Source organism: Stenella coeruleoalba (genome assembly GCF_951394435.1).
Source record: "Stenella coeruleoalba genome assembly, chromosome: 6".
Taxonomy (NCBI): Eukaryota; Metazoa; Chordata; class Mammalia; order Artiodactyla; family Delphinidae; genus Stenella; species Stenella coeruleoalba.
In genome coordinates, this window is record NC_137151.1 from 34,439,315 (window position 1) to 34,453,521 (window position 14,207).

A 14,207-nucleotide genomic window follows, 5' to 3' on the forward strand; every position below is an offset into this window, starting at 1 on the left:
CTACATTTCATGGACCTCTGTCACTTCCGCGTTACATTAGTCACCCACCCAGCAAACAAAACCAGTGTCCTCAGTTTTAATTTGACAAATGAACCTTAAAAAGAATTGAAAGAATCGGTAAAAAAAAATCATCTTTCCAGACTCTGGAGAGCAGCATTTCCTTACTGGACTGAGGACATCAGACTTGGACTTGGGTCATTGCTAGAAGAAATGTATAGAAACCAGAACAGCTCCATTGTCCCTCTTCATCAGATGTCTGAATATGGCCCTCACTTTCCAAAGCAGATTGCCTGGCAGTCATTATCTTCTGTCTGTGTCACCAGTTTATTTGTAATCTCTGGCTGCTCATGCAGTGTTTCAAGCTTCTTGCATTTTCTGTGTTGTGATTTTTGAGCAATCATAACATAACTGACTGCATTACTGAGTAATGTAGAACATTTTAATGTATTTATCATGCTTATTCAGCTGTCCTTCAAAATGATCTGAGTTTAGCATTCGGCCTGCTCTTGAACTAGCATGTGATTCTCTTCAAGGCTGCAGCCATGGCTCCGCCGGAGGAGGATCTGAAGAGGATGGTCCCCCCAGAAGAGAAGAGGCAGAACCTGGCGGCAGACTTCCCACCCGCTGCGGGCCGGGAGCTCATTTTGCGCACGACCGTGCCCCGCCCCGCTCCCTACTCCCGGGCTCTGCCTCAGCGCATGTACAGTGTCCTCACCAAAGAGGATTTCAGGCTTGCAGGTGCCTTTTCATCAGATACCTCCTTCTTCTAATCCTTCTAGAGTTCCCTCATTTGTGGCTTCACAGACAGTGCTAACCCCTTCTGTGGGAAGGAGTTTGTGCCAGTCAGAACCTGAGAGGCCATGAAGAGGACCTGTCCAGTTTGGTGATCAAGAATCATACCAGCATCTGAGAGACTTTACACTGGGCTGTCTAGGGTCTTGTGGGGGCAGAGGAATGGGCTTCAGCTATTGAAAGATTTCTTTCCCAAAGAGATGGCCCTTGTTGTTTGGGGGATGGGGGGGACCAGAACAACAGCAGGAGGTCTGTGTACTCCCTCCAGCAGGATTGTGTTCATTTCTTCTTTTCCATGACTATCCCTTAGGCTATTGCCCTGCATTCATAGTCTCTATAAACACCTATTATATTTATTAGTATCAAGTATGCAAAGTAGAGTACCAGTTAACTCAGATTTCTGGATATTTTGGTGGTAGCTTCTACTCCCAGAATCTGTTTTTAAAATACTAAATGACATTCTGTTTATTCAATCACCTGGTGGCCATCTTTACTGTACTAATTGACTTTTGATGAGCATTTTGAATATTCTAGGAGAAAGCCTGGAATTTCACAGTCTATGTGTTTTTCCATGTAACTGTGACTTAAATGTATTCCTTCCGATAAAAAAACTATATATTAAATGTCACTGCAAATTAGTTTTATATCTCTCGTAAGGTTTGTTTCTCTGACTTGTTTTGTCTTTGGTTGCCCTGGAAGATATCACCCTGCAGATCATTGTTCTCTCTCCTGCTGTACAACATGCATTCCTTTTTTTGTGGTTGCTTGCAGTATTTAATGAAGCAGAGATGAGCACACGCTAAAAATATAGCCTCTGAACGTAGAGATTATCGTGCAGTTAGTATAATTTGGCATATGTGCTAATGTAATGAATAGAAGATTACTTCAGTGAACTATTTTGCTTTTGTATTATAGTTAAAATGAAGATAATTGATGGGGGATGTGTAGCACCCAGCATAAGGATAACAACAACATATTTCTAGTTATATGACGATCAAGATTTATCAAGTCTGTGTTGCTATATGGCCTCTGTTCGGTAATCTTAAATCTATTTTTAGGGCTAAAATTCCCACTTTAATCCAAAGTAAAAAATGATTATACTGAAGCATAGACCTTGCCTATGTAACTTTAAAGAATTAATAGAGCTCTGTAAACCCTATATTATTTTCGTTAAAAAATGTAAATATGTGTGTACATATATGTATATATATGCATATATATATATATATATGTATGTATGTATGTATGTATGTATGTATGTATGTATGTATGTATGTAGTATAGGAGGCTCTAGCTGATTACCTCCTGGCCTTCACAGCACTCTTCTCTGAGATGCTGGATTTGACTGCTGCTGGTAAACCACACAGTGCAGCCCGAGGACTGAGCACAGTACCAAGGAGAAACATACCTTTCAAGGACAGCGTTTGTCTGCTTTCTAATGAGGAAGTTAATAACAAAAAAAATTTTTCAAAGAGAGGTTGGACTTTAAAAAGGCGTTGTGAATCTAATAAAAGGGAAGGTGTTGCTTTCTCTGGCTAATTTTCTCTTCTTTTCTCCCCTCCAGTGGGCATTTTGTTCTTATTTCAATTAGTTTTATGCTGTCTCGGATTTTCCTAAATATTTGCAGCCTGCTGAGTCTTGCAGGGATCTCAGGAACACTTTGTGCCTTTTTTAATGACATTCCATTTTACTTTTATTATAGTTAATGTGTTTGTTGATTTTAAGATATTTTAAAGTATCTACTTCGTATCAGGTACTGTACTAGGCAATTAAGGTAAAACAGAAACCGAACATACTCCCTCCTTTCAGTGACCTTCCCATCAGGTAGGGAAGACTGAGGTAACATTGCTATAAAACGGAGAGTGTAGTCAACTCGACGGTATGAACTAGAGGTCCAGTGTTTATTTAGTAATTCATTCATTTGTTGGTAGTGGAGACTAATACATGCAGTAATAGTGAATAGAGGACTTCCCTGGTGGTGCAGTGGTTAAGAAGCCGCCTGCCAACGCAGGGGAAATGGGTTGGAGCCCTGGTCCGGGAAGATCCCACATGCTGCGGAGCAGCTAAGCCTGTGCACCACAGCTACTGAGCCTGCGCTCTAGAGCCCGCATGCCGCAACTACTGAGCCCGTGTGCCTAGAGCCCGTGCTCTGCAGCAAAGAGAAGTCACTGCAATGAGAAGCCCGCACACCACAACAAAGTAGTCCCCGCTCGCCACAGCTAGAGAGCCCTCGCGCAGCAGCAAGACTCAACACAGCCAAAAATAAATAAATAAATTTGTGTTTTTAAAAATAGTGAATATGAGGGGTTATGGGAGAGGTTTTTCAGTCAGGCTTTAGGGATCAGGGAAATCTTTCTAGAGGAGATGATTTCTAAGTAGGAGCTGAGGTGGGAAGTATGGAAAATTGCTTGCAAAGAAGAACTACAGTTATTTCCCCGTCCCTGTACGCTTGCCCTAATTGTGATTGTGCCGCTGCTCCCATGAAGTGGACTTTATCTTTCCAGCTCTTCATTCTGGACTTTGCCGTGTCTTTCTTTGGTCAATGGGGTGTTAGCAAGCGTGACACAGGCAGAGACTTGAAAAGTATTTGCACGTTGAGGTTTGCCTTCTCTTCCTCCTGGGAGCTGTGAGACATGCAAAGAAGCCTGCAGAAGGAAGAGAGAGTTGGCGTGGTCTTTTATGCTGCAAAAATGAACCGATACAGGAGGGCGTAGGAAGATTGTTACGGGTAGAGAACACAGAATGTGCAGAAAACTCAGGAGCAAAGGAAAATGTATCTTTGGAGAATAGCCAGCATTTCAGTTTGGCTGGGTGAGGTACCCAGAGTAGAAAGAGGAAAGATGTGACGATGGTGAGGTCACTGAGGTGAGATGAGGAAGTTCTGGGTAAACCACAGCAAGAAGTTAGGGCCGTGTCTTTGGGGCACTGGTGAGTCAAGAGTTTGAAGCAAGGGAGTGACGTGGTGGGTTTTAGACCCACCTCTCTAAATGGATTGGAGAGGCTAAGAGGTATTTACACATCCTAGATCTGGTACTAAATTGGAAAGTAGCAATTACATCATCAGTGGCTTTTTCCCCCTCCTTTGTGCTTTGTAACATGTTGCAGAGAGCCTGACAAGTGCTTGTGGAACCAACAGGAAGTGTCCTCACGTGGGCCCTCCCACTTTATGTGTCCCTATACCACCATAGTAATCCAGATTTTTCTTCAGGATGGGATTTTTAAAACTCTCTAAGCATTTATTTTTATATTCCATTCATTAGTTCAGCAGACGTTTATTGAATGCCAGCTATATGCCAGGTACTGTCCTAGGCGATGGCGATGGGGATACAGCAGTGAACAGGACAGGTAAAAGGCCCTCAGTGGCGTTTACATCAAGGGATAAGTATGATCAAATTACCTGAGTGGGGGGATGGTGGTTTATGGACAGGTGATAAAGGCCTGTGAAGCAGTGACATTGAACAGAGACCTGAATGAAGTGAGGGAGCTGGCCTTGTGGGCGCCTGGGAGATGACCCCAGACGGGATAGAAAAAGGCAGAGGTATGAGTAAACGTGGTATGTCGGAGGCGCCGAGAAAAGGCCAGAGTGGCCAGGGAGTAGAGTAGGGGAGGGAAAAGGATGAAGAAATGAAAGTTGGGCAAACGTGCAAAGACCAGATCACACTAAACATTAGGAGTTGGGATTTGTTTTCTTGATTGAAAGGGAAAGCCAGTGGAGAATTTTGAAGGGGGCGGGCGGGTGGGGCATGGTGTCATGATCTGACATTTGGAAACTCTTCACTCTGGCTGCTGTGTGGAGAATACACTGCAGAGGCAGGGGTGCAAGCAGTGAAACTAGGAGTGTTGATGGTTTGCACTGGAGTGGTAGCAGCGGAGGGGGTAAAAGGTGATCAGATTTGGTACACGTTTTGGAAGCAGAATGCACAGAATATGCTGACGGAATTACTGAGGGTATGAGAAAGAGTCAAGGGTGAGCTGGAAGTTTGGGGCCTGAGTAACCGAGTGATGCTGTCACATACTGAGATGGGGAAGGCTGAGGGGAGAGCAGGTTTGCGGGGAGGATGCGAATAAAGATTTGGAGTTAGGACTTGCTAACTCTGAGCTAACAATTAGATCTACCTGGGGGAGCCAGCGTCTGGGGTGGCCGCAGTGGCTCCCCGCCTCCTCCCTCCTGGGATTCACACCCTTGTGTAGTCTCCACCCCAAAATTGTACCAGAGCTGGGCTTTGTGGTGAAAAGAACACGGAAAAAGTGTTGGTGTGTCACTCCCAAGATTAGGTTAGGAAAGACATGCGTCTCAGAGTGGCTTTCTCTCTCGGATCACTCACTTTGGGGGAAGTCGACTGCCAGGTCGCAAACGACCCTAGGGAGAGGCCCACATCCTGAGGAATGGGGGCTCCTGCCAGAAGCCATGTGAGCTTGGAAGTGGATTCTCCCCAGTCTCAGAAGACTGCAGCCTCCTGAGGGACCTTGCACCAGAACTGCCAGGCTAAGCTGCTCGTGGTTTGCCGACCCTCAGAAACCGTGAGAGAATGTTTGTTATTTTAAGCTTCTGAATTTGGGGGCCATTTTATACAGCAATAGATAATTAATACAGTTAGAAGTGATTGTGTAAGTTTGGAGTTTAAGGAAAAGGTTAGAGCTTGTGCTATAAATTGGGAAATTCAGATACAGTACTTAAGCCATAGGACAGTATGAGACCACTCAGAAGTGAACATAATGCAAAGAGATGGTCTGGGGATTGAACCAGATATCAGGAAGAGGAGGAGGACGGCCAGAGGACACAGGGAAGGAGTAACCACTGATGTAGAAGGAAAGCCAGAAGTGTGATGTTCTAGAAGCCAAGGAAAAAAAAAATTGAAGGAGGGAGTTGATCACCTGGGTCAAATGCCATTGAGACACTGAGTAAGATGCGGACTAAGCACTGACTGGTGCGTACCTGTGCTTGCAGAGTAACAAATGCAATCAGAGAGGTAATACAGTTCTTACTGGGAAAGAACAGAGGTGACCACCGGGTGGGAAGATTCGTGTCCCCGCCAACCAGTGCTGCACTTAACACTTCCTCCCTATACCAGATGGGGTTTTGGTTGCTGTGTACTCTTCCTTGCCAGGAACTGAAGGACTACTCAGCTGGGTGAGTAGGGGGTGGGTGCAGGAGGGTAGGATGAGGGAGAGGGCAAGAGCATGAAGCCAGTTCAGTCTGTTTCAAGCCAACTGTAACCCGCTCTTGCTGCCTGCGCATTTCTTCTGGGCATGCAGGGTCATGGATAGGACTTGGCATTCAGCAAACAGTGAACGAATGAATGCATCTCAGTGGCAAAACTTGTCTTTGAATCTTCTCAACTCAATTTCTTTGTCACTGGGCACCATAAAACCAGAGTGTCGCAGGATATTAGCTCCTGAAAGCCAAAGGCTGCTGCCAGCATTTCTCTAGCTCTGAGAAGTGGAGCTTGGCATCAGCCTGTGAAAGTGGGCTGGCCTAATTCTTGAAATACAAAATAAAGCTAGTTCATATTAACACAACTTCTTTGCCAGCAGTTTTTCCCCTGGGAGCTTGTGATGTCTGACTGGTGGTCGTGGATAAATTGCCCCATGAAGGCTGGCCTACTGCAGGGATCATTTCTGGGCTGAGCTTACCTGCCAAGGAGGGCAGCCGGACCAAAGGCCTCTGCTTGGCCCCTACCTGGAGAGGACAGGAACATGGCTCAGTCTCTGATTGGGTCTCTGGGGACGCGCCCCTCTCGTCCCCTCCCCGAGGCCAACCTCGGCAGTTCCTGGCAGAGATCTTAATGTCGCCTCAGAGGCACATTTTCCTCTGCTGCTTTGTGGCTGAGTGAGCCTCTCAAAGGAAGGTACATATCTGCCCTATCAGGTTGGAAAAAAAAAAGCTGGATTTTTTTTTTTTCATGCAAAACCATGATAGAATGTTTATTTTTTGTTTAAGTTTGCAGGTTTGTCTCCATCTTTGTCCCAGAATAAGGTAGACGAATGGCCTGTGAGGGAGCCATGTGCAGGCTGGGCCGGCTGGTGCTGCAGATGCTGTTAGCTGGGTTCAAAGCTGGTGAGTTGACCGTCTATAGTACTGAGCAGGCCTGTGATAAAAAGTATTTCCCAGGAGAGAAAAAGAGAATTCGTCACTGTATTAGTTTCCTAAGGCTGCGGTAACAAAGTATCACAACCTGGGTGGCATAAAAATGGCAGAAATTTATTGTCTCACAGTTCTGGAGGCTCTAAGTTGGAAATCAAGGTGTTGGCAGGATGGTGCTCTCACTGAAGCGTGTAGGGAAGGAGCCTGCCTTGCCTGTTTCTAGCTGCTGGTGGTTGCTGGCATCCTTGTTCCTTGGCTCCCAGCTGCAGCGCTTCTGTCTCTGCGTCTGTCATCACATGGCAGAGTGTCCCTCCACCCCACCGTTGAGTCTGTGTCTGTTTTTTTGGACACCAGCCATCCTGCTCCAGTATGACCTCACCTGAACTAGTTACATCTGCAGTGACCTTATTTCCAAACAAGGTCACGGTCTGAAGTACTGGGGTTAGGACTTCAACATATCTTACTTTTTTGGACAGGCACTGGGGTCACAGTTCAACCCCTAAAAGCGTCGTTCAAAAGACATCCAGATGGATACGTGCCCCTCTAGTTGCTGGTAGGCCCTGGGCCTGATGGCAGAAGCACAGACCTGGCTCAGGAGAGGTCAAATCCCAGCTTTTATCAGCCATAAGGCGCCAAACCTCTTCCTCTGCAAGATGGGGTGTTACAAAAACTAAACAAGATAATATCTGAAAAGTGCCCAGCATGCTCCAGGTACTTAGCTGTACTAAGTGGCCCAGCTGTGGACGAATGACCACTTAGCTGTTGGCTACAAGCTCTGGTTTTCACGTGAGGACACGTCCAGCAGCCGGTGCTCATAGAGATGACGCAACGAGAGAGGGACTTCGAAATCTCCTACCCTCTCATCAAACGAGTGCTTTTCTTTTGATTCCTTTCCCCCTCCTTGGCACCCGGCTCCATGGAGGAAGTTACAGTTAAAGGCTGAGTAGACTTTATCGAGGCGGAGGGCTGGGGCAGGAACCTGGGAAGAGTCCTGGCTCGTTCCAGGCTGCAGGCTTATCTGCAGAGGCCCCCAGCCCCGATGCCAGTGTGGCCAGAGCAGAGAGGGAAGCGGCGGCCAGTTCAGCACCTCACATGCCCCTTTGGGGAGTTTGGAGCTTGTTGAGTGAGAACAAAGAAGCTCTGGAAGGTTTTCAGTAGAGGAACAGAGGTGTGAGACGAGACTCACCCATCAGGAACTAGAGTGGTCGCCATGGTGATCCCCGCAGGAGATGGCAGTGGCCTTGACCACGGCAGTAGTGAGGGGGTGAGAGGTTCAGCAAGCGACACTGGCAGGACTTGGAGAAGCCGGGGCGGTGGGCAGTGAAAGCCGGGGTGAGTCTGGACGCCCTGCTCTGACCCCTGAGGGGCAGCGGCTCTGCTGGGAGAGGGACCCGTGGCTCGTAACCAGCCACCTGGCGGCATGACAGCCTCCAGCGAGGGTACCCGGCTGGGCGCTCCAGTGCGACCTGCACCCTGTCTGTCACCTGACAGGATGGGCTGCAGTCTCGCGAGGGAGCCCAGTGCTCCCAGCGTCCGGGAGCCCCAGTCTTACCGCTGGCTGATGACGGGGGAGGGAGTGTGCACTGCACAACTTACCTTTCCTTGAGCGGCCTCCGCTACAAACACTTGTCAGGACGCTGACCTGGGCTCCCTCCGTAGTCACATGATATGACACAGTGATGTGTCAGTGTGGATCAGAACTTTCCTCAGGTTCTTCAGCCATTTGACAGTTTGAGTAAATAATGACTTGTCAGTGCTATTTATTCACATTCCTCTTTCTCAGCCCTGTTTTTGGCCCAGAACACTCTTTATTTTTGTCCGTGTTACATAATGAGGGAACGGCATTCTTAGTAACCCACTGTCACTCCTGTGTTATCTTGCCTACATGAAAAAAGGAAATATTTTTAGAGTGTGAATTTCCCAAACGTCCTCTACTATTTCTGGGGCTGAAGGCATAACGTCATGGCGGGAGGGTGGCATGGGGAGAGGGCCCAGTCGTCTTCTGTTTGGCCGGGGCTGACCCTGGGCCTCAGGAGCTGGCTGGACATCCTGTCTGCCCCATCCTGTCCCGGCTAAGTGGCGGAGGCTCCTCTCTGCCCAGGGTTTTACGTGTTCAGCAGCGGATTCAGGAGCCTAGGAATAATCTTAATTGATATTCTTCATTCCTATTGTTTCAGGATACTCAAAAGAGTGGTCGGGGTTGGGGGGAATGACCACAAGCAGTGAACCCCTATTCTTAAGCACACAAGTGACAGGCTCATCCCCTATGTGGGGGGTGCCTGTCAAACTGGGGAGGCGAAAGTGTCTTGCATAAGTTTGAAAGGCTCCTTCCTGGCCGGCCATCTGGAGGCTTCCCTGAAATGGGTGTGACGGGGCCAGTGAAGTCCCAACAGGATGGGCTCGGCTGAGCCAAAGAACGTCTATAAAAGCAAATCTGGGGGCTGCCCTGGGGGCGCAGTGGTTAAGAATCTGCCTGCCAATGCAGGGGACCGGCGTTCGAGCCCTGGTCCGGGAAGATCCCACATGCCGCGGGGCAACTAAGCCCGTGCGCCACAGCTACTGAGCCTGCGCTCTAGAGCCTGAGAGCCACAACTACTGAGCCCACGAGCCACAACTACTGAAGCCCGTGCGCCTAGAGCCCATACTCTGCAACAAGAGAAGCCACTGCAATGAGAACCTCTCGCACTGCAACGAAGATTAGCCCCCGCTCGCCGCAACTAGAGAAGAGCCTGCACGCAGCAATGAAGACCCAACACAGCCAAAAAAAAAAAAGTTTGTCCAAAGAGCCTGGGCGTTTCAGGTCTTGCCAATCTGGCTGGAGAGCCAGACATGTTTCCTTCCTGTGTTTATGGGATTCCCCAACAGCGTCCTGGTTGAAAACCACTTCTGGAAGCTGGTGCACAACCACCTGTGGGGAAAGGTGACCCACCTCTAGGCTGGGAGGAGTTGAGACAGACCTCCCTAGGCTGTAATGGGAACAGTTGACCCAGCAAGTCCTGTGGGAGAGTCAGGAGACAGGGGACCTTCACCACTGAGAAGTCATCTGAAACCTTTGCAAATGGCCACATTATACATGATCTTAGGGCAGATCATCTCCCACAGTTAAATAAACTACTCCAGAGTTTCTCAAACATGAACAATGTACGGTGCCTCTTAAAGGACGAGCTTCTTGCAGACCCTGGCATTGCCTTTGGCTCACTTAGCAGCACTGTGATAGTAATCTCAACTGGGGACGTAGGCACCCCAATCTTCAGAGGAGCAAGAATAGCTGGTAGTCATCGCTTAGATTATCACTGAAATGAAAAAACACTTTTAAAAGGATCAGAGAACTCAGACCCCAGAGACTACATTCTCAGACCCTGTGGTGGGAGAAAGGCCTGTGCAACCTGTGGGACATGGCAGAGAGCTGCTTCCAGGTGGGAACACAGCACATTAGCTTAATACTCAACAGTCCTGTGAAAAATGAGCAACACCCAGCTGAAACTACACATCCTCTCCAAGGGTTTACTGCACACAAGATGTTCCTGGCCTGAAGAAGTATACTTAGGCCCATGGGCGCAGGTGTTCTCCTAGCCCTCCTCCCACCTCTGTGGAGAGGACAGTTCTAGGTTTGTCTATGACCATCGTACGTACTCTCAGGGTTAGTGATGGGAGGAGCTGTGCAGGGTGGAAGCAGCTAGTCTGAGAGCTGAAGGGCCTAGCCAGATGCACGGGAAGGTCAAAGGTTCAGTCCACATGCATGTCTCGGGTGCAGCTTGAGGTAGCCATGACGTGTGGTCACTAGGCTGATGCACGGATTTGAATCATTTCTGGAAATAAGAAGGCTAGTGGGTGACTCTAGCTGACCACCCAGCATCTGCCTCTCCATGTTCACGTAGGTTCCATGAGAAAAACTGGCTCTGTAAAGAAAGCAAGCTAGAGGGGGAAGAGATTTAGTAAAAGGGTGACTGGATGTTTGTGTCCCCCTGGAATTCATATGTTGAAATCCTAATCCCCAGTGTGATGGTGTTAGGAGTTGGGGTCCTTTGGAAGGTGATTAGGTCATGAGGGTGGAACCCTAACAAATGGGATTAGTGTTCTTATAAAAGAGACCCCAGAGAACTCTCCCCCTCTTCCTGCCGTATAAGGACACAGTGAAAAGTCAGCAGCTGGTGTCCCAAAAGAGGGCCTTCACTAGACCTTGGCCATGGTGGCACCATGATCTCAGATTTCCAGCCTCCAGAACTGTGAGAGATAGATTTCTCTTGTTGATAAGCCACCCAGTTTAGGTATTTTGTTATAGCAGCTTGAGCTAAGACAGGCTGGCTTTAAATTAAAGAGTGGTTTTCAAATTTTTGGTTGGTTAGTGATGTAATTAAACACAATGAATATAATACAGCATTAGTGGCAGAACTTTATAAATGACTTCAGGCTTATATTTACATCATCATTAAAGGTCACATATTTTTCAATTTCATGCGGAAAAGTATTGGTTAGAGGGATGCAGTTGGGTTCTTTTGGTTGTAAGCAATAAAGACCAGAAGTAAGGATTCATGGGGAGCAGTGAGGGCCATGAATGAAACTGAGCCATCATAGGCCTGACCACGTGGAGTCTAGAGTCTGGGGTTTCAGATTTGGGTCAGCTCTAGAGAATCTTTGCAGCAGGAATTCCTGGCTTCTCACCCTAGTGTATGACCGTGAATGTGACTTGGCTCCGAGTAACTGTCTTTCTGTCCCTGTACGAGCTGGCTTCCTCCTCTTGTCCAGTTTGATTCCTCTGGACTTTCCGCTTGCTCAGGGTCCATGGCAAGTTCTCCAGCTTCTACATCACCACTTTTCAATACCACCTTCTGTTGATAACTAGCTCGGTCTTTCACTTTTCTAGTTTCATAGAGAAGCATCCAATCAGCCCACTTCACCTTTTCATCCAGCCTGTTAGGCATAATTTGTGGGCCAGCCTTGGGTTGTCCCTTCAGCTGTGGTGAGAAATGTTCATGGATATCACATGCTTACTGCCCCCTTAGGAGGGTCATGAACCAGAAAGAATCCTTTAGAAGATGGTGTGGCTGTAACTCCAGCATGGTTGGGTTTATGATTTTAGTTATTCCTGAAGGTTTCTATTTAACTTTTTTTTTTTGAAACTTAGAAAGTTGCAAGGATAGTACAAAGAAATCCTGTAGATCCTTTACCCAGATTCACCCATTGTAAATATTTTGCCATTTTGGTTTTCTAGGCCAAGTTATCTGTGTTAGATAGACATTATGAATCCCCCATCCCCCTTCTGCCCACCTTAACGTTTCCTCCCCACCACGTTCTGATGGAGAGAAATGACCAAAGCTATGTGTGGTCGATTCTCAGGAAAGAACTTGTCAGAACAGTCACTGAGCTGATTTAGGAAATACATTTTCAAATCTGAATCCTCCTTATTAGATGCTGTAGTGATCTAGTGATATTTTTATTATGTATGACAAAATCAGTGCAATTAAAGTTTAAGGAAAGATAAAGAAAACGGCACCCTAGATACTCTGAAAAACCATACCCATAGCAACTGAAATTCTGGATAAATGTCTTTTAAAATGCATACGATGCAGATTTTAGTATATGTGTTGCCGAAGCGAGCACATATGCAGATTTTAATTTTTAAAAAAGATACAATTTACAATAGCAAAACACATTATTTACCTAGTGATAAATATGGCAAAAGATATGCAAGCTTTTTAAAGGAGAAAATAAATTAGGAGGTCTTGCTATATGAGATAGTAAGACGCCATAATGTTAAAGTAATTAAAAGAGTATGCTATTGACTCAAAGTAGTTCAACAGAACAGACAGAAACCCAGAAGTAGACCCAGACATATAAGGACACTTAAGTTCTGATAGAGACAGTAAGGCAGATCAGTGGGGAAATGATGGGATATTCAATAAATAGTGCTTGGACAAGAGGTCATCAAATGAAATTGGACCCATATATTACTCCATACTCAAAAATCAATTCCTGGCAGATTGAAGACTGTTATGTAAAAGGAAAACATACAAAATGTTTAGAATACTATGTGGGAAAGTAGCTTTAAATTTTTAGAGTAGGGGGGTCTTCTTAAATAAAACACAAAGAATATGACCCATAAAGGAAAAGACTGATAAATTTGGCTGCATTAATATTAATAAGGGAACTTCTGTTCAACAAACACCATAAAGAATGAGAGACAAACTACAGACTGGAAAAAGAGATTTGTCACAGTGAGATACCATTTCACACATACCAGATGGGCACAAATTTTAAAGTTAGATGATACTCAGGTGTTGACAAGGATTTCCAGCAACAGACACTCTTACCTATTGCTGGCAAGAGTGTAAGTTGGTACAACTTCGGAAGATAGTTTTGCATTCCCTAATAAAATCTGAACAAGTACATACCCTACAGCCCAGTAATCTGTTCCTGGGTGTGTGCTGTAGGGAGTGGTTCTCAAAGTGTGGTCCCCAGACCAGCAACATCAGTATCTCCTGGGAACTTGTAGAGATGCACATTCTCCAGCCACCCAGACCTGCTGAGCCAGAAACTGCGGCTGGGGACAGTGGTTCTGTTTGTGGGGAAGGGAAGGAGATAACGGGAAGAGCATACAGGCGTTAAAGGTACTAGGGATAGCCTATTTTTAAGCTAGGTGGTGAGTTCACTGCTGTTCACTATTTTAAAAAATAGTATACTCAGTGGGAACTGAAAGTTTCAGTCACGTGAGATGTAGGACTGTGTGACTGAGAGGTAAATGAAATGACGAGCAAGCCTGCCCAACCTGCCGGCCAGTTCTGGGGGTCTGGCTGTCAGATCCAAACTTGTCTGGTCCATGAGGCAGTTTGATGCCAGTTTTTGGCGGCTTAGGTATCTACCCTGGCTTAAATGTGGATGGGGACAATTCTGGATCTTATGACGGTGGAACTTCAAAGGGATTAGTAGGGAGGATTAGGAAATGCGGACACCTGCCTTTAGCCTCTCCACTCCAGGAGTCAGGGCTGTCTGCCATTTTGCCACCTGACCTCACCCTCCCCTCTGTGTCTCCTCTTCTGTCACACAGGATGAGACCTACGGCTAAAGGCCATATGGCAATGTCTTATATGCACCTTTTTATACGTATCATACAATAAAAAAAAGGTTTTGGTTCTGAACAGTAATTTTTTAAATCTCTTAGTTCATTTACATGGACATGTCTCATTTTTTAAAATTAATTTTTATTGGAGTATAGTTGCTTTACAATGTTGTGTTTCTTGCTGTACAGCAAAGTGAATCAGTCATACGTATACATATATCCACTCTTTTTTAGATTTACTTCCCATTTAGGTCACCACAGAGCACTGAATAG

At 46.4% G+C, this 14,207-nt stretch overlaps 2 protein-coding genes across 11 annotated transcripts in view; one reads left to right on the top strand and one right to left on the bottom strand.

Moving 5' to 3' along the window:
- RAB3GAP1 (RAB3 GTPase activating protein catalytic subunit 1) overlaps positions 1–7,792 on the top strand; it is a 131,362-nt gene extending 123,570 nt beyond the window's left edge. For 2 of the 4 annotated variants that reach the window (XM_079924971.1, XM_079924972.1), the window contains 2 exons: positions 534–738; positions 6,734–7,792. In XM_079924971.1, coding sequence (XP_079781097.1) covers positions 534–738; positions 6,734–6,768 — 240 coding nt within the window. In that variant the 3' untranslated portion in view covers positions 6,769–7,792. Of the gene's footprint in view, positions 1–533; positions 2,687–6,733 lie in introns of those variants that run through there. The other 2 variants (XM_079924969.1, XM_079924970.1) reach the window with 2 other exon arrangements.
- The window catches only part of ZRANB3 (zinc finger RANBP2-type containing 3), a 362,989-nt gene that overhangs the window by 65,530 nt on the left and 283,252 nt on the right, over positions 1–14,207 (bottom strand). The window contains exon 22 of one of the 7 annotated variants that reach the window (XM_079924965.1): positions 8,694–8,758. The exons of the other annotated variants lie outside the window; for them this stretch is intronic. The gene's annotated coding sequence lies outside the window, so the exon portion shown is untranslated. Of the gene's footprint in view, positions 1–8,693; positions 8,759–14,207 lie in introns of those variants that run through there. 7 annotated transcript variants of the gene reach the window in all.